The 21,508-nt window shown below is 54.3% G+C and overlaps 1 protein-coding gene across 3 annotated transcripts in view; it reads left to right on the top strand.

The window, feature by feature from the left end:
- The first annotated feature begins 2,678 nt into the window (after nucleotides 1–2,678).
- The window catches only part of TCF7 (transcription factor 7), a 34,633-nt gene continuing 15,803 nt past the window's right edge, over nucleotides 2,679–21,508 (top strand). For 2 of the 3 annotated variants that reach the window (XM_070414999.1, XM_070414996.1), the window contains exons 1-3: nucleotides 2,680–3,081; nucleotides 3,258–3,324; nucleotides 3,830–3,954. In XM_070414999.1, coding sequence (XP_070271100.1) covers nucleotides 2,839–3,081; nucleotides 3,258–3,324; nucleotides 3,830–3,954 — 435 coding nt within the window. In that variant the 5' untranslated portion in view covers nucleotides 2,680–2,838. Of the gene's footprint in view, nucleotides 3,082–3,257; nucleotides 3,325–3,829; nucleotides 3,955–21,508 lie in introns of all 3 variants that reach the window. The other variant, XM_070414998.1, reaches the window with a different exon arrangement.

Below are 21,508 nucleotides of genomic sequence, written 5' to 3'. Positions count from 1 at the left end.
TGTAAAGGTCATAATGGAACACTAGTGAGGGTATAAAAGGGTGGGGGCTCAGGAGTTAGATTGCCTGGGTTTGGAATGCTGATAACCTCCCTTCCAAGCTGTGAGACCTTGGGTGACTTATTCAACCTCTCTGGGCTTTAGTTTCCTCATTCAGACTGGTAAATGAGTACAATCGTCCCTGTATCATAGGATTGGTATGATGTTTAAGTGTGATAATGTGTGTGAAGCTCTTGACAGGATGCCTGGTACATAGCAATCGCTCAGTAAAATGAAGTCACTGTGTGGATGATGACAGAATCAGTGCTAACCAGACAAGGAAGGGGCTGCGACAGGGCCTGCACTTGTTTTTAGGGACAAGCCTGAGCTCCTTTTCCTCGCTGTCTCTCCAGGCCCAGATGAAATCTTCCTACTCCTGGAAGCCAACCTGATCACTCTAGCCCCATTGATCTCACCACATCTGAGCTCCTTCTACTCATGGTTCATATAGACTAATCCAGCAACGAACTTGGCTCTAATCATTTCTCAGCTTCTTAAGCTGCTAAAGTGGTCTCCTGAGCCCCTCCCCTCTCCACAGCCTGAGCTGAGGGCTAGGTACTCAGGTCTTCAGGCTGATTTCAGGGTGGCTGTGGATATCTGAAACTCAGCCTGTCTCTCCCTCCCTTACCCCTCCTCACACACCTATTTCCCTACTCACCTGCCTGCTCCCTGTTCCACCCAGCAGGGCAAGAGGTTGGAGCCATGACTCCACAGGGCGATGGTTCCCGGACTTCAGGATTTCAGAGCCCTATAAAATGCCCAGAGAAATTTGGGGGTGGGAGAGTGAACAGAATTGCCAAGCTTTTCTTTTGCCAAATAAGAACATTAAAAAAAAAAATCAATCAATTCTCACCATCATTTCAGTAAAGAAAGGCTGTTTTCACACCAATAAAACAAAGTTCATAATCTCTGATTAAAGGCTAATACTTTAAGCTGAAAAAATGTAGCCCTCTTGAAAAAAAACAAACTCACTCGCTGTTGCCCTGACTTCTCTCCTTTCTCTATGGACTGGAGAAAACTTCAGCCTGTCTTCATCGCTCTGGGGAACTTTGTCCTGGAAGAGGCTCCTGCTAAGTTGGAGTCACCTGAAAAGGCAGGAAGACCCTCGGAGCCTTTGGGTTAGGCAGATCCGTATTCCCACTCAGCTGGAACAGGGGAGGCTCATCCCAAAGCCAGACCGGACATCTTCAGGGGTTGAGGTGGGGGAGGCCATGGGCCCCTCCTCCTGGGCCCCCGTCTGGCTGGAGCCCCTCCCCCTACTCTAGAGGGGATGAGGTGAGACAGCAGCAAGCTCACCCCAGAAAAGCTGACTGGGGGACCTAACGGGGGTCCACACCCTCCCATGGCCTTACTGAGCACTCGTGCCCACCCCCCAGCCCCATGCCTCCTCCGGCCCCCCGGAAGGGAGGAAAAGAGGGCACTCCAGCCCAGAGGTGGAGCGGCCGAGGCGCCCCGCTGGGCGGGCGCAGATAGGATCTAAGCGGAGAAGGACGGCCGAGGCTCTTTGATCCGCAGCCAGCCAGGCTGGGCCTGGACCCCGAGGGGCGGCGCGGCTCTCTTCCGGCCCGACTTTGCACCACAGCCAGGGGTCCTACGAGGCTCTGAGCCGGAGAAGCGTCCAAGGCACCCTCCCTTTCCAAATACCCTCTGGCCCAGTTGTTCTTGGGAGAGATGGGAACGTAGACTCTACACTGAGTCCAGCACAGAAACCTGCTGGGAGCTGCGGTTCACTGCACCGCGACTCAAAGGGGCCCAGATCCAGGGGCTGAGCGGAGGCCAAGCGTGCTGCAGAGGCCCGAGTGGACTTGCCCCCTGGTGCCTGGTAGATGCGATGTAAGCGGACGCGCTGCCCGCGCTCCTGGCTTATAGACCCTGCAGCCTGGATCTTGCGAGGTCCCGTTTGCGCCGGGCTCGGAGTCAATAGGCTCCGCGAGAATGCGACTTCTTCCCGTGTTAAGTTGCCTGGCACCCCGGGCCGCAAGTTCTAGGCCTGGAACTGAGTTGGGACAGTCCTGGTAGGGAGAGGGTGTGGCTGGAGGATCCCCATGGAGGGGGGGGGGGGGAGCGGGGTCCTTCCTCCTTGTCCTGATGCTGTATTCGCGCCTTGGAGCCGCCACATGGCCGAGAGGCCCTCACAAATGTGATGTATGGCCCCACATGTAACAGGCACTCAATAAATGTGTGAAGGGCACATGCTGGTGTTCGCGCTGTGAGGGGACGACCTCATTGGCTTAGGTTTGGAAAATGGGCTTGGAGGAGGCCAATCCTGTCGGTGCGGGGTTGGAGCACAGCCTCCGAGCAGCCCCAAGCTCTAGGAAGGGCCCAGATCCAAGCCCAGGACGTACTAGGCTCAGGGCACAGACGCAGTTCACACTTTGGCTCCTGCTTTAAAATCCCCGCCGTTTTTCTGGGTATCCGACGCCTCGCTCGGGTTCCGCCGGGAGAGCGAGCCCTTTAAGAAAATACCCCTGGGCGTGTCCCGGCCTCTCCCGGGAGAGGAGGGGCGGGGCCGGGCGACTTGGCTCCACCCACCTCCCGCCCCGCCCCCGGCGCCCCGCCCCGCCCCCCGCACTCCGCCGGCGGCGCCTTTGATGTTCCGACCCGCCAGCTCCCGAAGCGGCTGAGCCCGGCGCCCGCGCCCAGTGCCCAGCGCCCAGCGCCCCCAGCCCGCCCAGGCGGAGTCCGCCCGCGCTCCTCCCGCCACGTTCCGGGCTCGGAGGTCCGGACTCCGGGTTCGCCGCTCCGGGGCCGGCTTCGCGCCCCGCACCTCGGCGCCCCACGCCCCCGCGGGCGGAGCGCACCATGCCGCAGCTGGACTCCGGCGGGGGCGGCGCGGGCGGCGGCGACGACCTCGGCGCGCCCGACGAGCTGCTGGCCTTCCAAGACGAAGGCGAGGAGCAGGACAAGAGCCGCGACAGCGCCGCGGGCCCCGAGCGCGACCTGGCCGAGCTCAAGTCGTCGCTGGTCAATGAGTCCGAGGGCGCGGCGGGCGGCGCGGGGGTCCCGGGGGCCGGCGCCGGCGGCGAGGCCGAGATTGGGGCTGAGGTGAGCGCCGGCCCCCGCCCCGCTCCTCCCCGCGCGGCCGCGGCCCGACTTGGGCTATGACCCGCCCCTGCCTTCCGCGGCCCAGGGGGTCCCCATCCCTCAGAGCCCCTCCAGCCCCTGGCTCGGAGTCCCCAGCTTTCCCCGCGCCCCTCACGGCCCCTCCGATTCCCCCGCAGGCTCTCGGGCGGGAACACACTTCGCAGAGACTTTTCCCCGACAAACTTCCAGAAGTTCTGGAGGACGGTGAGTTTCTGCACGGCCCGGCTGCCCGCCACCCGCTCAGGCCCAGGCCTCCGTGGGAGGGAGGGAGCGAACCGAGGGGGCGCCTCCCCCCAACTGCAGCTCCAGGAGGCGGTAAAACCGAGGGGGTGGGGAGAGTGGGGGGCGGGTTTCCCGGGCGCCTCCGGGCTCGAGTCACTTCCGGTGCCCTGACCTTTATAGGAGTAAACAGACCCCCTTCATCTCCGCCTCCCCTCTGCCCAGGTGACTGCCTAATCCCCTTGTCCCGAGGAGAAAGCGCTGGCCAGGGTTCCTGGGCTGCCTGGGAGGGTGGGGGTCAGGTGGGGGTCGCCTGGGGAAGGCCTGGACCTGGATCTTCACAGAACTTGGCACTGGGCACCTCCATCCCGTTTCTTCTCACGAACTTGAAGGGGACCCCTTGGCAATTCTTGCTTTTCTCTCGAGAGCAGACAGCCTTCAGCCCTCACTGCCCGGGCTGGTGTGTCTGACCCAGCTGTGGTTTTTCCAGGCCTGAAGGCCCCGGAGTGCGCTAGCAGCATGTACAAAGACACCGTCTACTCCGCCTTCAATCTGCTCATGCACTACCCGCCCCCCTCGGGAGCAGGGCAGCACCCCCAGCCGCAGCCCCCACTGGTAAGTGGCCCTAGCCCAGCCGGGTGCCTGCGACCTCCTTGACCAGGTATGTGAGGCACGGGCAAGAAGTGACTTTCGCTTACAACAAAATAGATACGGGAGAATTCCGTTCTGGTCTCTTCCCATTCATGCCGAGCGGGACCTGAACCAGAGGAGAACTGTGCTGAAGGAAGGAGGGGTGGCCCTGGGCACGCCACTTCCCCGCTGGCTGTTGGCTTTTGTCTTCCCAGCTTGCTCTCAAGCGGGTGTAGGCCTTATCCTGGTGCTTGGTGATGCTGGGGTGTAATCTTCTCACAGTACATTTGTGCTGAGATCCATCCCCCTGACTCTGAGGGTGGTGTGCATAGTGTGGTCTGAGCTGTGAGCTCTGTAGTTGGCCTCCCCCCTAAAGCCCGAAGCCCCAAGCCTTGGTGCTGGGAGGAACCCGCAGAAAAGCTGGTGGGCTTCAGATTTCCTGGGTGTGGATCGCTACTTGCTCTGTCCTTATTGGCATGAGTGCACCATGCAACAGAAAGCCTAAACACCATGTGTGGAAAGTGAAGCTGGCTTGGTCTCAAATGCACCACGAAAGGTTTGTTGAGGTGTTTCAAATCAGTAATGTTGGTAAAGGGCCTGTTTGATGAATTTGCAAATTAAGTATGTTTACATACCCAGTGGTTTGAAAAGATTTCATGATCATTACAAACCATGCTTTTCTGACCATTGGAGCAGATGATCTCAAGTGTGAAGAGCCTACTCTGAGTGCTTTGGAGCAGTTAAGCTGCACTTAAAAAAAAAAATTCAGATTAGTGTTTCAGATTGTCCTCAGGTAGCCCAAGTTGGGGTGAGGTTAGAGCTCCTAGAGTACATGAAAGGTCTGGGGGACTCTCTTTGGCGGATGTTGGGTGCATATGCGGGCACAGTGTAGGTGGGTCCCACAGGTGCAGGCCCTATCCTGGCTCACATGGCTCATGGTGGGGGTCACCCAGAGGGAGGAGGGTGACTGCCTGGCTTTCTGATCTGGAGATGAGGGTTTCATGCTGAAGGCAGTGGGAGGTGAGATGACAGATTGAGGCTTCCCTCTAGAAACCCAGGATGGAAAGCCTTGTAGACAGCTGACTCAGGAAGTGAGCTCCTTGCCTCTGCACCCCTATTTTCTCATCTCTAGAAGGAGCATGTTGGATGAGTGTTCTATCTCTTTCTGCTCGGGGGTGGCTCTATCTAGATGTTTGCTTCTTTTCAAGTCTAGCGGGGAGGGGGCTGACCACTGACCTTGCCACCTGATGCCGCAGCTCTCCTGAGAGACCTCTGCCCCACAGGAGCAGATGCTTAACAAAGATGCTTTTGGGGCCTCTTAGAAGGAGCAAGCCCTTCGATTTGGGGCCAGGTTGACATAACTCACTACTGCCAAACTACTGGCAGGTGAGTTGCTTGCTTACATGGTCAGGGGGCTTGAGTCACTGTGATAACCCAGACTAGACAAAAGGCCTAGGCCCGAGAACAAGCCTTTCAGGGCAGGCTCCCCTCCTGCTTCTTGTGAGTCCACAGTGGTGCAAGGAGAAGCAGTGTTTCCGAGTTCCTCTCATGGCATGGGCAAGTGGTGGGAGAGTGCCCAGAGAGGGAGGGCCTCATTCTCTGTAGGGGTGTGATGCTGAGACCATTTGGTGTCCTTTAGTTCACATTGGTCAAAGAGTAGGTGGACCCACAGCCAACTCCAGCCTAAGGATGGGGGCGGGTACAACACCCCTCTCCTGGTCTGGGTTGTGTGTTTTTTTCAACTTAGGAGCTTTCTCAAGATACAGCAGATGTATTTGTATGTGTCACACCCTCCCTGTAAGGGAAGATCCCTTGGTTCTCCTCCCCACTCAGCTGCTCCCTCCCCACTGCCTCGCTTCTGGGAGCACAGGAGGAGGACAGGCTCTGGCACTGACTTTCAGTGCCCTGGTGCCAGCTGCTTCAGGGGGTGGGCAAGGGCCTAAGTAGGGGTGGCACTGCGTGCGGAAGATGTATGTGAATGTAGTGGAGCCTCTTTTAAGAAAACTTGAAAGCCCTAGTCAGTTTGGCCCAGAGGATAGAGTGTCAGCCCACGGACTAAAGGGTCCTGGGTTCAATTCCAGTCAAGAGCATGTACCTCCCTTAAAGGCTTGATCCTGGCTCTGGCCCCAGGCACATGCGGGAGGCAACCGATCGTTGTGTCTTTCTCACATCGATGTTTCTCTCTCTCTCCCGCTCCCTTCCACTCTCTGAAAACTTGATAGTTACAAGCAAATAGCAAGTAAGAGTAGTTGTTTGCAATACTTGAAGAGTTGTATAGACAATTAAAAATTTGGTTGTGTTTTAAAAAGCAAAATTAATTAACCCTATGTTTTGGGAACACATTTATCATATGACTCAAGGTTCATGTCTAGAATCAGAAAATATTCTCTTCAAGTGGGTCAGGAGCCCCTTGCAGGGGCCCTGAGGGAAAACTGCCTTTGGAGGTTTTCTTCAAAGCGGTGCTTTCCTGAGCCCATCTTCACGGCACAAATGACAGGCGGCCCAGCCCCTGCCCGTGGGCTTTAGAACTAGGCTCCCCGGCCCTTTGCCCAGCCCTCTCTGAGAGAATGCAAGTGGTCAGCAGTTGTGCTGAGGAGCTCAAGACCAATCCCTTGACTTCTCTGCCCATGTGTCGATGGAATGTCCATGTGGCTACCACATTCGGTACCTCAAAACAGGCAGACCCGAGCCTAGCCTGGAGTAACCGGCTGGGTAACCACCTCAAGCTCAATTGCCACAGGGCAGAGGGAGATTTTTTCCCCCAAAAAAAGTTTGTTTCTTTTTGGTACTTGGTGTCTTGTAGACTCTGTAAGGGGAATTAGGTCAAAGTTTATTTCATGGCTGATGTTTGTCAGGCATCTAATGCGGGTTTGCACAGTTACTGGCCTAGAGCAGTCACCACTCCTTATTTTGGTTTTATTTCCTCTTCTCTGAGACCTGGAGATGGGGGTGGAGAGCAGTGAGTGGGTCCTGGGCCAGACTTTGAGGGGCTTCTGGGATGAGTAAGGCATCATTCCTTAGGGAAACACAGGCTTTTGAATATGCAGGACTGATGATCTGGTACAAATCCTCATCTCAAAAGGAATACGAGGCCACATTGCTCTTGTGACCCCTTCTGGGCTACACTGAGAACCTGTGGCCTAGAAAGCTGATGAGCCTTTTGCTATTTAGATGAACTGTCCAGAATGGGCAAATCTATAGGGACAGACAGTAAATTAGTAGTTGTCAGGGCCTGGGAGAAGAGGGGTGTGAGGAAGGACTCTAATGGGGTTGCTTTTTGGGGTGATGAATATGTTCTGGAATTAGTGGACACAGTTTTTCTACCATATGAATATACTAAAAGCCACTAAATCATACTTTTTAATGGTGAATGTTATAGTACATGAATTACATCTCAGTACAGGGGGAAAAAAACACACCTGAGGCTCTTGGCTCTTATAGGGACTCGGGACTATTTCCCTGTGTCTGAGCACTATAGCCTTCCTGATACCTGGGTGTGCTTCAAGCCAGGGAGTCAGGCATCAGCTCTTGGGTGGAGGAGCCCAGCGAGGCAGTGGACTCATGCTGGGGCTCCTGGCCATTTGGCTCACATTCCCTGACTCCAAGGTCTGAGGTCCAGGTGAGGGCTGTGCAAACAAGTCCCCGGGGAGCAGGAGGTGAGGGTGTGAGCAAGACGAGCATAGGAAGGAAGTGCTGCTGACACATGGCCAGCCTATCCAGGGGAGCTCTGCAGAGATGCACCCACTCAGCCCGCCACACCCCGCAGAGAGAGCATCAGGGCCTTGTTAGGGAGGCTTACTGATGGTCCATCACCAGCTCTGGTTGGAGTGAAGCCTGTTAGAAGGGAGGCTGGCACCAGGCTGAGCACCTAGGTGCTCTGCCTCTGGGAGCACCTGGCCGAGTGGAGAAGACTCCCTCCTGGCTGGACAGTGCTATCACAAAAGACCCAGCTGGGAGCATGCTGGGCAGAGCTGATGCAGGAGGGTCTGCTGAGCAAATTCCTAAGGCACAGTTGTCCGACAGGTGAAGACAGAGGGACTGGCAGGCACCTGGGCTCCTCTCCAGATATCCCCGATTTCCCACTTCTCCACTTCAGTCACCACCCCCCAAGCCCAAGCATCTCCATCTCTCACCCAGATGGCAGTAGCAGCCCCCTCCAGGGTCCCTCTGCACCTGCCCCCACCCTAACCCTTACCCTAACTGCCACTCCAGGCTCCACATAGCAGCCAAAGGAGTCCTTTAAAAACATAAATCAGCCCTAGCCAATTTGGCTCAGTGGATAGAGCATCTTCGGCCTGCGGACATGAAGGGTTCTGGGTTCGATCCAGTCAAGGGCACATGCCCGGGTTGTGGGCTCGATCCCTAGTAGGGGGCATGCAAGAGGCAGCCGAGTGATTCTCATCATTGATGTTTCTATCTCTCTCTACCTCTCTGAAATCAATCAATAAAAATATATTTAAAAAACAACAACATAAATCAGATCCCATCTCCCACCTGATTAAACCCTACAGTGGCTTCCCATTGCTCATGTAATAAAGTCCAAACCACTCGCCACAGCCTGAGTGCCTGGGTGGCCAGCACCTGATCTCCCCTCTCATCAGCACCATACTCTTCTCTCCCTAAATAGCAGCCACTTCAGTGTCATGATAAGTTTTACAACCAACGAGAATCTTTTGCACCTCAGGACCTTTGCACTTGCCCCTCAGCTTGGAATTCTTTCGAAGCTCTTAACATAGCTACACCTTTTTCATTCCTCATTCGTGGCTTAATTCAAAGGTCGCCTCCTCAGAGAAGCCTCCTTTGGTACCCTCTGTCATGGCCATGGGCCTTGGCTGCCTACCCTCACAGCCTCTCTGGCCAAAGATGGCCCTGCTTTATGATGCACTTGCCATGCTCAGACCAAAGATAGCTCATCCATCAAAAGTATCTCAGCCTGCTCTGGCCAGGTGGCTAAGTTGGTTGGAGCATCATCCCATACACCAAAAGGCTGGGTGTTCTTTCCCAGTTAGGGCACATACCTGGGTTGCAGGTTCGATCCCCCGTTGGAGCGCATATAATCGATGTTTCAATCTTTCTCTCTCACATCCATGTTTCTACCCCCCCCCCTCCTCTCTCTCTAAAATCAATAAACATATCCTCAGTTGAGGATAAAAGAAAAGGGCAGGAAAAGTATCTCAGCCTTAGTGTCCTCATCTGCACAATGGGAGTGGTAAGCCCTCCTCCCAACATTGGAGTGAGGTCAGGAGGCAGAAGTGCCAGGGAGGTGCCCAGGGAAGTGCTGGTGTGGCCTGGGCTTGCGACAGTGGGGGTTGGCCCATGACTGATGCTTTCTCCCTTGCTGTCCTGGCTCCTCTGGGGCCGTTGTGGCTCAGTTGTAGCCCCATGTGGACTACCATCTAGAGGGCTGTATCTCTACTTTGGGCCACAGGGGCCTGGGGATCTGAATCCTGGGGCCAGCCCTAGGGTGGGGACACAGGTGCACAGACCCCCTCCTCACTGCTGCTCTACGTCACCCAGGGGTTCTTGGAAGGGGAAGTGCTATTCCTGGGCCAGGACAGGAGCTGTGGCCACTCAGTTATCCTGAGAATCCTCTCCCACCATCCTAAATATTTATCTGAAAGAGGTCCCCTTTCCTCAACCATATAGAACCCCTTACACAGGATGATAGGGGCTTAAGCTATTTTGTAAGAAAAAAAGGGAAAGAGACCCACGTGGTCATTAGCCTCCGAACCATCCTCAGACCTTTTCTCACAGTCACCCCTGCATGCAGCCCTGTGTCTTGTCACGATTCTCCCCTTGTGTCCCCACACAAGGGGGTGCATATTTGCAGGCCCCTGACAGTGCCATGTACAGCATCTTTACTTGTTTATCTCGAATACTGACTCTCTCCCTCAAGTGGCCTCGTTTGCTCACAGGTTGGGAAATGTTACTCTGTAGAAATCACTCCTTAGTGGCTATTTTGTTTATTTTCCTGGAGCACAGTATCCAAGGAGAATTATGGGACCAAGAGGGAGGAAGAATCTGGCATTTGCTTCCCTGTAGCCCCAGTTCACTTTGGGATCCTTGCAGGGCCTGAGTATACATGGCTAATGTGGACTTTCTCTTTCATCATTCATGTAATAGGTTTGTCGTGTGCATTGGGACTTAGAAGTTATTTTGACTTGCATTCTTTCCTGACTTGGAAGGCCATGTGGTGTTGGCTGTGGTATTTGGAAAATCTGCAGCACCCCCTCAGCTGCTCCCAAAATTGGGCTTTTCAGGACCAGGAAGGTCCATCCTGCAGATCCCTGCACCACCCTGTTCCCAGGGACAGCAGTTTTAGGGCTGCCCTCTAGCTCAGCGGGATGGAAAGGCTAACAGAGAGCCTTGGGTTGGTTGCCAGGACCCAGGTATTCTTCCTGCATTCTTACCACAGTTTCACCAAGTCAGTTTCCACAGCCAGGAAATAGGGACATTCATACCAGCTCTGTCCACCTCCCCAGGTGCCCAGAGGCTCGGGTGTGAGTGGGGTTGAAGGGAGGTCTTGGTGATCCCCTCCCAGAGGCTGCCAGCAGCCCATGCCTCCTGGGTCTCCTGAGACTCCCATGCTCTGTCCCTGCGGGAAAGGAGGTTTAGTTGAGCTGTAAAAATGGGCTCCATGGGCACTGGCTTCAAGTCATTTAACTGCTGAGGTCTAGCTGGATCAGGATGGACATAGAGCCACATGGTGAGGATAGGGGGGCCTTCTTAGGCAGCTGCGGTCCTGAAGACATACAGTCACACTCCCTCATACCTTGTGACTGGCTGCTTCCTGCCACTGTGTACAAACAAAACTCTGTTGGAGGAAGCAGGTGTTTTATCAGGTCACAGGGCCTCCCTCCCCCAACGGTAAAGTGCCCAGATCCTCGGGTAACAACCCTTCTTCTGCAGGTGGGGACAGTAAGACCAGGTCAGTACTGGTGTGGCCTGGGCTTGAGACGGTGGGGGGACTTGTCCAAGGCCCCTTAGGAGAGTGGAAGGGGAAGGCATTGAGTCTAGAAGACCCACCCTCAAATATATCTGCCACTTCTTGGCTGAGTGGCCTTGGGTAAGTTACTTAACTCCTCTGGATCATAGGTTCCTCATCTAAAATTGAGGATAATGAGAGCTCCTTCCTCCATGGGTTACTGTGGAATGGATTGCGATAGTGTATGTGAGATCCCTAGCACATAGTAGATGCTTCATGAATGGAAGCCACTGTGGGAGGGATTGAACAGTGATAATGGCCCTTGTGAAGGGCGCTGTGCCAAGTAGGTGGGGCACTCCTGAAGCTGAGACTGGGCTGGAGCCGGGGCGCTCTCCCTCAGCTCAGCAGCCAGCTCGCCTGGGGCAGTGCAGAGGACAGCTATTCTGCCCATCTGGCCCTAGAATCCTGGGCCGAGACCCCTACTGGCAGTTACTGAGTCACCTGCTCCTACCCCCACCCCCATCCCCGCTGTATACTTGGCCTTGTCTCAGCACTGAGAGGACAGCTGCCTCTGCCCGCCCAGAGCTCAGTCCTGGCAAGGCCAAGAGACTCTCCTGTGGGCTCAGAGTCAGCTTTGAGGTTCTGCCTGCCTGAGTTGGTAAAGGGCACCGAGGAGGGAGAGAGGCCAGTGGGGGCAGCCCGGGTGGGTTCCAGCTGGCCAGGAACCTGCACAGTTGAGAGTGAGAGAACACTCAAGGTGTGGGGACACAGCTTGTGCATAGGGTGTGAGACAGGAATTTGTATTTTCTTGACCACTGGAAGGGTGAACCAAAGCCCAGGTCTGTGGGGGCCACGAGGTGAGGCTAGAGAAACAGGGCTGATACTGATGGCCCAGCATGTGACCTTGATGCCCAGGCAATGCTGGTTCCAGAGCCTGGGAGTGCCTGGTGGGCACGTGGTGTGTTGGCAGCACAAAGGTCAGGGTAGTGCCCACCAGGGCGAGGCAGGCAGAGCCTGCACCTGGCACAGGATGGATGTTGGTAGGTGCAGGGTAATGGAGGTGCGAGCAGGGCCTGGGGAGGGGTGGGCTTTGGGGAGGTTCAAGGGTGCTGGCACGTGCAAGGCAAGAAGAGTACCTCAGAAGTGGAAGTTTCCATTTTAGTGTTATTGTATTTGACTCTCAGTCTCTCCAGGGTCATGAGTGGAGGGTTTTGGCCCCCTGTTTACTCAGGGGAACTGAACCTCAGAGGTCAGGTCCCACCCATTGGTGATTCAGCCAGGGTGTGGAGAGTACCTCTCATCAGCATTGTCTCTAGCAGGACTCTGAGGTTCCAGGAGTCTGAGAAGGGGGTTCTCTGAGAACCAGGACATTGTTAGCTTCTTCCTTCAGGCAGTTTGCTGCCTTAGCTCACAGACCTATGATGCTTGGGGTTTGGACATGGGTGCCTCCTCCCTCCCTAAAAGGTGTAGTCCATATCATCCTTAGCATGCATGAAGTCTCTGAGCTGCAGCGGGGTGGGTTTTTCCTGGTCAGAGGATCTGGCCCCTTCTTGGCTCAGTCCCCCTGGTGGGTGAAGAGACTGTCCCTTACTGGGTAGGGGGTAGGGACCCTGGCCTGGGGTGGGGCTGAGATGCACGTGATCTGATCCTCTGGGGAGGCTGCCTATGTAGCTTGTCTCACCCATTGAGACTGCCTGCCTGGGCTGTGTCAACAGACAGAGCCTTAACGCCCAGAGGGAGACTGGAGATACAAAGCCTTCACACTGCCAGACTTCTACAGCCATAGCTCCCCAGAGGTCAGAGGAAGTGGATGTTCTGCCAAATAAGCTTCTCCCTGCCCCCTTACTCCTCCCATTAAAACAACCAACTCTTTCTCCCTCCAAGGACAGGAGAGCTGTCTGGGCCCCACTATCTGCTTCCAAATGATGGGTATACAGCTGTGGCTGTAGGCATGGGTGGGCAGGCTGAGGCCCCAGGGAACAGTGGGCTGGCCCCCTCCTAGAAAGCCCCATTTGCCCATGAAGCCAGGGGGCTGTGATGCGTAAGGAAGCCAGGGGACCAGGGCATCTCCTCTCATGGCTATATGAGTTCAAGCAAATCTGTTAACCTCTCTAGGTCTCAGTTTCTCCCTCTAAAATGGGGGCAGGGGAGCCGAAACCGGTTTGGCTCAGTGGATAGAGCGTCGGCTTGCGGACTGAAAGGTCCCAGGTTCGATTCCGGTTAAGGGCATGTACCTGGGTTGCGGGCACATCCCCAGTAGGAGATGTGCAGGAGGCAGCTGATCGATGTTTCTCTCTCATCGATGTTTCTGACTCTCTATCTCTCTCCCTTCCTCTCTGTAAAAAATCAATAAAATATATTAAAAAAAAAAATAAATAAAATAAAATGGGGGCAGGGGATCCCTAGCCTTGGCGGATTTCTGAGCATCAGATAAGTATTGGCTGGAGAGGCCTGCTGTATGGGGGTGGCTATTATAAGGATTGCTCCAGGGCCAGCCTCCCCATCAGGCAAGAAGGGATTGTGGGGAGGGAGGTACAGGTGACAGGAGTCCAGGCTTAGGGTATTCTGACTAACTCTGACCTGGCTCTGGTGGCAACAGGCCCAGCCTCCCAGTCTGCTGGGCCGCCATCTGAAACGCATTACCGATGCTTTGTAAACTCTACATCATTCTGCCACATGAAAGCCTGGAATCTAAAAATAGGCACTCCCAGAAGACGCCCCGCATTGGTGAGGCTCAGCTGACCTCTGCAAGAACACCCACCACTAGGCCACCTCCCTTGCCAGGGAGCCCTAACTGACAGGACCACACCCACCCATCCTCCCAGCGTGGGCAGCCACTGCCTGGGGCCACTTTATCTGGGCGCAGATTTCATCCAGCTGGTCAAAGCTTTAGGCCCCAAGGCCTCACCCAGGGCAGAATGTCTGAAAGAACCAGGAGGAAGCAGAGTGTGTTGGTGGCCCTAAGACCCCTTCCTCAGTGCCATACACACCTGGAATGTCCATGGGAAAGTTAATGGTGAAACCATTGGAGCCATCTTACAGATGAGGATACGGGGTCCTGTGGAGGGAGAATACAGAAAGGGAGCCTTGGCCACTGTCAGATTGGTGGACAGGGCAGCCACTGGCTGATGTGCTGGTGTGAGAAGGGCAGGGGCCTGCCCAGGATCCTGTGGTGGCGGTGGAGAGTCTGCTGCAACAGGAACGGGGAGCGGCTGTGGGTCTCCAGCTGCTAGGCTTGACTCTTTGCCTTGCTTTCTGTGGGTTCCCTTTCCCTATGGTCTCCATGACCAACTGCAAACCACTCTTTTCCCTAAAAATAAACATGCTTATGGGATTGGGGGAAGCTTTGTAACTATCAAAGGAAATAATAGGGTGTTTAAGAAAATTACATTGCGTTTTAAATAACCAGCATGAAAGTCATTAAGTTTGAAGTTTCATTCAAATCATATGGCTCTGTGGCTGGCCTGGTGGCCAGGCAGGCAGAGGGTGGGTGAGGCAGGCAGAGGGTGGGTGGGCCTGGGCCCTGAGAGATGCTGAGAGACAGCCTGTGGAGAGTTCTGCAGCAGCAGCAGCAGCAGTGAGGTCTCTGGTGGGATAAGCTACCCAAGGGTCCAGGCGGCGTGGCCACTGTGTGTGCCAGGCTGTGGCCACCACCCCAGAGCTTGCTGGCTGGCTTTGAATCAGGGTGCAGCCTGGGAGCCACCCAGCTGTGGTAGGCAACCCCATGGGTGGGGCTGAGGGTGACCGCAGTCCACAGGGTGTGGGGACAGATGAAGCTGGGATTGCTTAGGCTACAGGGATTGATGGCCATGACGAGTTGGGGGTTTCAGGGAAGATGGTTTGGATTAAAAAAGGCTAGAGGAGATCTACAGGGCCAGGGCCACATCTGTCCTCTTCATTGATGGAATTTCAGTGCCTTGCATAGTAGGTGCTCAGCAAACAGTTGCTAAAAGAATAATAGCAGCAATAGTGCCAGATCTGTACCAGGGTTTTTAATCCCAATATCAAGATCCTTGCAAGAAAGTAGATACTATTATTGCTCTCATTTTGCAGATGGGGAAACTGAGCTCAGAGTGGTTAAGATCGTGCTAATACCTAGCAGATCAGGACTTGGACTGAGGTCTGTTTTATCTCAAAGCCCATGCTCCTCGCTGCCCTGCCCCTTAGCTGTTGAATGTGTGGAGATGGGGGCATTGTAGGCCAAGAAGCTGAAGGTCTCTGGTGGGATAAGCTAGGCGAGGGTCCAGGCAAAGTTTTCCCTACTCTTTTGGGTTCATGCGTTGGATCCAGCTGGATTCCTCTGGCCCCAAGGAAAGATTTGGTCTTCATTGCCCCGCTGCATGTGACCTCATAGCTCTGGGCTTGGGTCAGGGCTGGACCCTTTCCTTCTTGGATGCCTGGCAAGGTCAGGGCTCCCAGGGCCAAAGAGGTTGTATTTCTTGGTTAGAGGCAGGAGCACAGGGCTTCCAAAATAAATGCTACCTGGAAAAGTGTTTATAAATGACATTTAAAATTGAATCAGGTTTGATGCATGACATAGGACAGGTTCTGGTCCCAGCTTAGCTCAGAGCTCACTGTTGGGCTTCTCTGGGCCCAGGAGCCCTCCTCTGTGTGGTCTGGGGTTAGGCTGGAGGGTTTCTTAGACCCTGAGTCACTGCTAATGGCTGGACTGAGGAAGTTGAGGGCATCCTTGAATGTGCCCCCCACGCTCAGTGGGAAAGCTTTTGTGAACCAGAGCCAACTGCCAGCCCTGCAGGGGCATTTTGAGAGCAGTTTTTTCTATTGCTACTATCCTCTGCTTCCCGCCCCCGACTTTAGTCACTGAAAGCCAGTCAGGAGCTCAGCAGTCTGAGCCGATAGCAATCAGGCAATAGTCCAAAGGAAATAGAGGGCCAGCGGCCCCAGCCTGGCACAAAGGCTGGCTTTCCTGAAAAGCCTTGGTCCAGGAACGCACTTGCCTTTGTCATTATTAACTCCCTTAATCCTGACATCAATCCAGTGAGGTATAGCCATGGTACAGTTGGGGAACCTGAGGCATGGAGAGACTGGCACCCTGTAAATGCTGGAAGAGGGATTTGAACCCAGGCATCTACTTGTTTTTACTGCCCTTAAACTGCCATGCTTCCTTGCCTCTTAGACAATTTATCTCTCCACCCAGTTTTTTTTTTTTTAAATATATTTTATTGATTTTTCACAGAGAGGAAGGGAGAGAGATAGAGAGTTAGAAACATCGATGAGAGAGAAACATCGACCAGCTGCCTCCTGCACATCTTCCACTGGGGATGCGCCCGAAACCCAGGTACATGCCCTTGACCGGAATCGAACCCGGGACCCTTCAGTCCGAAGGCCGACGCTCTATCCACTGAGCCAAACCGGTTTCGGCTCCACCCAGTTTTTTAAAAATGAATTTATAGTTACAGCTGGGTCTCCCTGTTCCATCCCTCCCCACACTTCACCCCCAGCAATTTGGCATTTCACCCTCTCCCCTGTATTTTTATACGGTTACACTCAGGTGTGTATCTATAAGAGCTGCTTGGTGTGGTTTGGGAACCCCTAACTCAACCTCATTAGGAAGCTCCATCACAGAGGGGCCCTGTGGCAGTTGGCAGCCCTGCCCTCCTCCTCCATTCACAGTGGGCAGGAGGGGCTTGGGTAGAAGCACTGGGGCCTGAAGCCTCCAGCAGCTCCTTTCCTCTCCTTGCTTGCATTCCCTTCGGATAAACCGCTGAGTCCAGGCAGAGCCCCAAGGGCCTTAACTGGCAATAGCTACAAGGGGTTAGACCTGAGTGAGCTTCCTGACTGTGGCCCAAGGCAGAACTGTTCTGGGACTACTACAGGCCAGGCAACTGACACCCTTGCTCCTCTGAAGCTGGCTGGAATGAATCTGGCTGGGAACATAGTGCCGAAGCAGGGGGTGAGATCTCCAAGTCTGTCCCTTCCACCCTCGAGTCATTTCTGACCATCAGCCTCCGAGTTTCTGGGCCTGGCCAAGGCTCTCCTGGCTCTCACTCCTAGGCAGCACACTTACCCTTCTAGGTAAGCCCTATGGAGAGCCACCCCAGGGGCTATCCCACCCCTCCTGGCATGTGGAGGGGAGAGCACAGCCAGACCCTGTGGGAGGATAACCTCTCGTTTTCCCTTTAGTCCAGTGGTCCTCAACCTTCCTAATGCCGTGACCCTTTAATACAGTTCCTCATGTTGTGGTGACCCCCAACTATAAAATTATTTTCGTTGCTACTTCATAACTGTAATTTTGCTACTGTTATGAATCGTAATGTAAATATCTGATATGCAGGATGTATTTTCATTGTTACAAATTGAACACAATTAAAGCATAGTGATTAATCACAAAACCAATATGTAATTATATATGTGTTTTCCGATGGTCTTAGGCGACCCCTGTGAAAGGGTCGTTCGACCCACAGGTTGAGAACCACTGCTTTAGTCCTTTATGATAGAACCTAAATCATTCAAGGACAGGGTCATGGCACCCTTCACATAAGGCTAGGTGGAGGTCAGAGCCAAGCTTCCAGTCAGTTTGTTCCAAGAAAGGTTCTTGGCAAGGAGTTGCTGGCAGAATTGGTGGTCCCAGCTCCCCAGTGGGCTAGAGACCCAGTGTGGGGAAGAGTAGAATTTGAGAACCGCTGGCTCCTTGGTCTCCATGCTGGCACACTACCAGATAGTCTGTGAGGTCTGTTGCCGGGTGGTAAAGATCTTTGGCCAGGAACCCCAAAGGGCTGGATTCAAATCCAGATCTGTCACTACTTGCTGAGAGACCTCAGGCAAGTTGTTGAACCTCTCTGGGCTTCCCTTTCCCCACCTGCAAAATCTGCACAGTCACACAGTGGTTGGGAAGACTGGTGGGACTTTGGTGGGGAACAGAACCCTGCAAGGTGCTAAGGCACACAGTCAGCTTTTAGTAGTGGGGGCTGCTATCTCTAAACCTGTACCTCTGCTGGTTTCTTCCTGCCTTTTCTACAAAGCCTTATGGTTTTGCTCCCAGGGGACCAAAATCTCTGAGCTCCTCAAATGCCTCCTTCCCCAGAGCCTTGCTTTCCCTACTGCTAAAGACAGGCTGAGCTCTTAGGTTGAGTCCTGGCCTGCCTCTGCCACAGTGGGCTCTTGGATGGCTGGGCAACTACCCAGTGAGTGACTACCTGGGGATGGGAGGTGCCCAGCCTCGGGGCTGCTGCAGAGTCCCCAGACAATGTGTCAGTAGCATCAGCTAGCAGCTCGCTGCAGCAGCTCCCGGAAGCTTGTATTTTCCTCTAAAAACATCCTGTCCTGAGGGGCGTTCACCTCAATGAGGAGGAAGGAAAACACAAACGAATGCATAGAAACCACTGGAGGCTGTGGGCCAGGCCACTCAGCTCACGAGGCTCAGCTAGCTCCGAGGGTGCCTCGGCTGGGCTGGGTCTAGAGCAGGCCTGTGGTTTGCCAAGGCTGCATGCAGAAACCCAGTCCTCACCTCTGCTGTGGCAGGGCCCCGTTATCTGATGTCGAGGCCAGGCAGCTGGTGGACTGGTCACACGCACCTGGCAGGGCTCTGTGCAACCATGGCAACAGTCCTGTGCTGGTAGGCAGGACCAAAGCCTCCTGGTCCACGAGGGTGTGGCCCAGCCAACCTCCAGCCCTGTAGCTCCACAGACGATTCGGCCACGGCTCCGTGGTCTGGGGTGGGCGTCTGGCACAAGACGTCCAGTATGATGTGGGTGGGGAGCTTTCGGGCTGTCCTCTGGAGAGCACCATGTCCTGGGCAGCAGGGCTCAGAGCGGGGGCTGAGGATAAAAGGGCATGAGCCCAGCTGGGGGTATATCTGCAGAGGTGGGGTCTGGAGGAGTCCACAAATTGAGGCCCACTTAATATGCAGGGAGTCCCCTTTGGAAGATTTTGGGGTATCTGTCTCCCTCTGGGGAGTTCATTCTCATGGTCCCAGGACTTGGGGGAGCTTCCCACTCAGCAACTGGCCAAAATCCTTAGCCCTTAATTTAAGCACCAGTGGCACTGGACAGTGGACCCCAGCTCCAGACACGAAGTCTGAGGGAGCTGTGGGGTTGCCTGGAGCTGGGAGAGGAGCCCAGAAGAACTGATTGAGGCCAGAGTAAATAGATGCTCAGGGCCAGGCTATGGATGAAGCCTGGCTCAGAGCTGGCAAGCCTGGCTCTTTGCAATGTGGGGGAGAGAAGTGAACTGGAGGGGGCCTTTTGAGCAGGGCTACTATGATAGAACCAAAATCATTAGGTATTTGGGCCAAGGAAATGAAACCCAGGCTGCAGTATGCTCCCCCAAATCATGTGTCCTGGCATGGGCCTGGGTGTCTCAGAGGAAAGGGTACTTTTTCTAATTAGCACAAAGGTACCATTTGAACTAGTGGCGGCCCTGGCTCTGTCTGGTCATTCTGACTCCCAGAGGTATTGCAGGCAGGCAAAAGTCAGGGTAGGAGGAAGTTCAGGGTCTCAGGTACCAGGCAGGATGTCCCTGACTCTAAGCATTGGCCTCAACTCCTCCCATCTTCCTGTGAGCTACTGACCCTGTGCCCAGCTCCACCAAGGTGCTCTGTCCAGTGCTGGCACATTCTCTCTAAACACTGGCTTACACTGGGTGGGGCACCCATCCACAGTGCTAGAGACCCAACTTTGAGGGCCTAGCTTTAATTTACATAATAGGGATAGTGCAGGGTATGATCTCAGACCTCAGGGAAGGCATGAAGACAGACACTTATAGCAAAGCCAAGTCAGTGCTATAGTCGGTGGGCCTTAGCAGGGGACTCCTGCTCAAATGGGGAGGGTAGGAAAGGCTTCCAGAAAGAAGTCTCCTTTATGATGAGTCCTGAAAGATGGATGGGAATTGGATAAGCCAAGAGGAGGGGAGAGTTCTCCCGGCAGAGGAAACGGCATGGCCCTCAGGGCCAGCAGCCCTCAGTAGCTGGAGCAGTGAAAGGAGGGGAGAGATGAGAGTGGCTGTCTGGCATCACATGTGACATTTATACTACTAGAGGCCCGATGCATGAAATTCGTGCAGGGGGCTCAGCCCCCACCACCACGGCAGCTGCCTCTGCCTTGGCCCCCCGCCGCCGCAGCTTCGTCCCAAAGGACGTCTGGTCTAATTAGCATATTACACTTTTATTATTGTTGATTTCTTTTATGTGCCTTGGTGGAGAGAACAGTAACTATCAATAGCCCACCTTTCTGTCTGGTCAGGCCCTGCCATTAAGGAACAGAGGCTCAAGGTGTGGATCTGAGACTCCTTCTCAGGGCTTGTCCCCAAGGACCTCTCCCTAGCTCCACAGCAGGCATTGGGAACCCCCACGAGCCAGGAGCTGAGAGACTGAAGTCAGCTCCTGGCAGATGAGTGAGTGAGGCATGCAAAGATTCTCAGGAGCATGGGGATTCAAGCGGCCTTCATTCAACAAGTCTTAGCGACTATGCTCAGAACCTGACAGGAAAAGATGATTTACCAGCCAATTCTGTCTTCCAGGCTCCCCAGGCTGACCTCTGACCAAGGGGCATCTCTGCATGCTGGGCTTTTGGAACCCCACACAAGTCATGGTCCTTTCCAAGGAAGTAACCCTTAGCCTGAGGTCAGCATGAGGAGCCAGCCTGGCAAAGAGCAGAAGGAAGTACAGGAAGTTGTGAGAGGAGGGAGAAAGGGATAGGTAAAGGTGCTAAGAGGAAGAGCTGGGCACCTGGTAGGAGAAGTGTAGGCCTGAGCAGCAAGCAGGGCATGGCTGGGATGTCGCTGTGCCATAGTGATGTGGGCTAGGACTCTGGGGGCCATGTCCATTGATCACCTGCAGGCAGGCAGGGGTGTGGCCAGAACCCCAATAACAGGAACCTGCTGGAACATTTTTAGGATCAGGGAATCACTGGCTCTGGTAACTCTGACCAACCAGGCTGGAGAAGGGGGACATTGGCTTTAGGACTGGGACTCCCTTCTCTATTCCCCCTTGTTCTGTCCATGATAGCCATAGAACCTTTGCAGTAGAGTGGGTAGAATCCCAGCTCTGCCACTTACTGTGTGACCTTGAGCAAGCTATATAACCTCTCTGTGCCCAACTTTCCTCATCATGGGAATAGTAATTATACCGATATAGGTTTGTTTTAGGAGTATGAGTTGAACTCTGTAAGGTGCTCAGAGCTATACCTAGCACATGGTAAACACTCACCTGTCATTAACAGATGTTGTTCTCTCAGCCTGGAACATTCTTTTGCATGGCACATAGTAGGAGCTTAGTAAATATATCTTGATCAACTGTGTCTGCCAATAGCAACCAACTAAGAATTCTGGTGTATGTGGGGGGTGGTGGTAAGGGGTGGATGTTTTTCCTGACACAGCCTCTGCCACAGGGAGGCCTTCTTGGGAGAACCTGGTCAGCCCCACATGCTCCTCAACCTGTCTTGAGGGCAGAGGAAGCAGCAACTTTCTTCACTGGGAAAGTGTTGTGGGGCTCAAGCGTTTGGGGGTTTTCAGAGTCAACCGTCAGAGGCGAGGGAGTTTCTCTGCTAGCGGTGGCAAGGGCTCTCAGGGTGCGCACAGCCTGTGAGCAGACCGCTGCGGTCTGCAGGGAAAATGCCGACTGTGTTTATTTTTCACCTGAGCCTGCAGGAAGTTAAG

The sequence above is a fragment of the Myotis yumanensis genome, unplaced genomic scaffold, assembly GCF_028538775.1.
Source record: "Myotis yumanensis isolate MYYU_CA2020_CCGP unplaced genomic scaffold, mMyoYum1.0.hap1 SCAF_5, whole genome shotgun sequence".
In the NCBI taxonomy this organism is placed as follows: domain Eukaryota; kingdom Metazoa; phylum Chordata; class Mammalia; order Chiroptera; family Vespertilionidae; genus Myotis; species Myotis yumanensis.
Note: the sequence above shows the minus strand (reverse complement) of the source record. Positions and strands in the feature narration are given on the sequence as shown.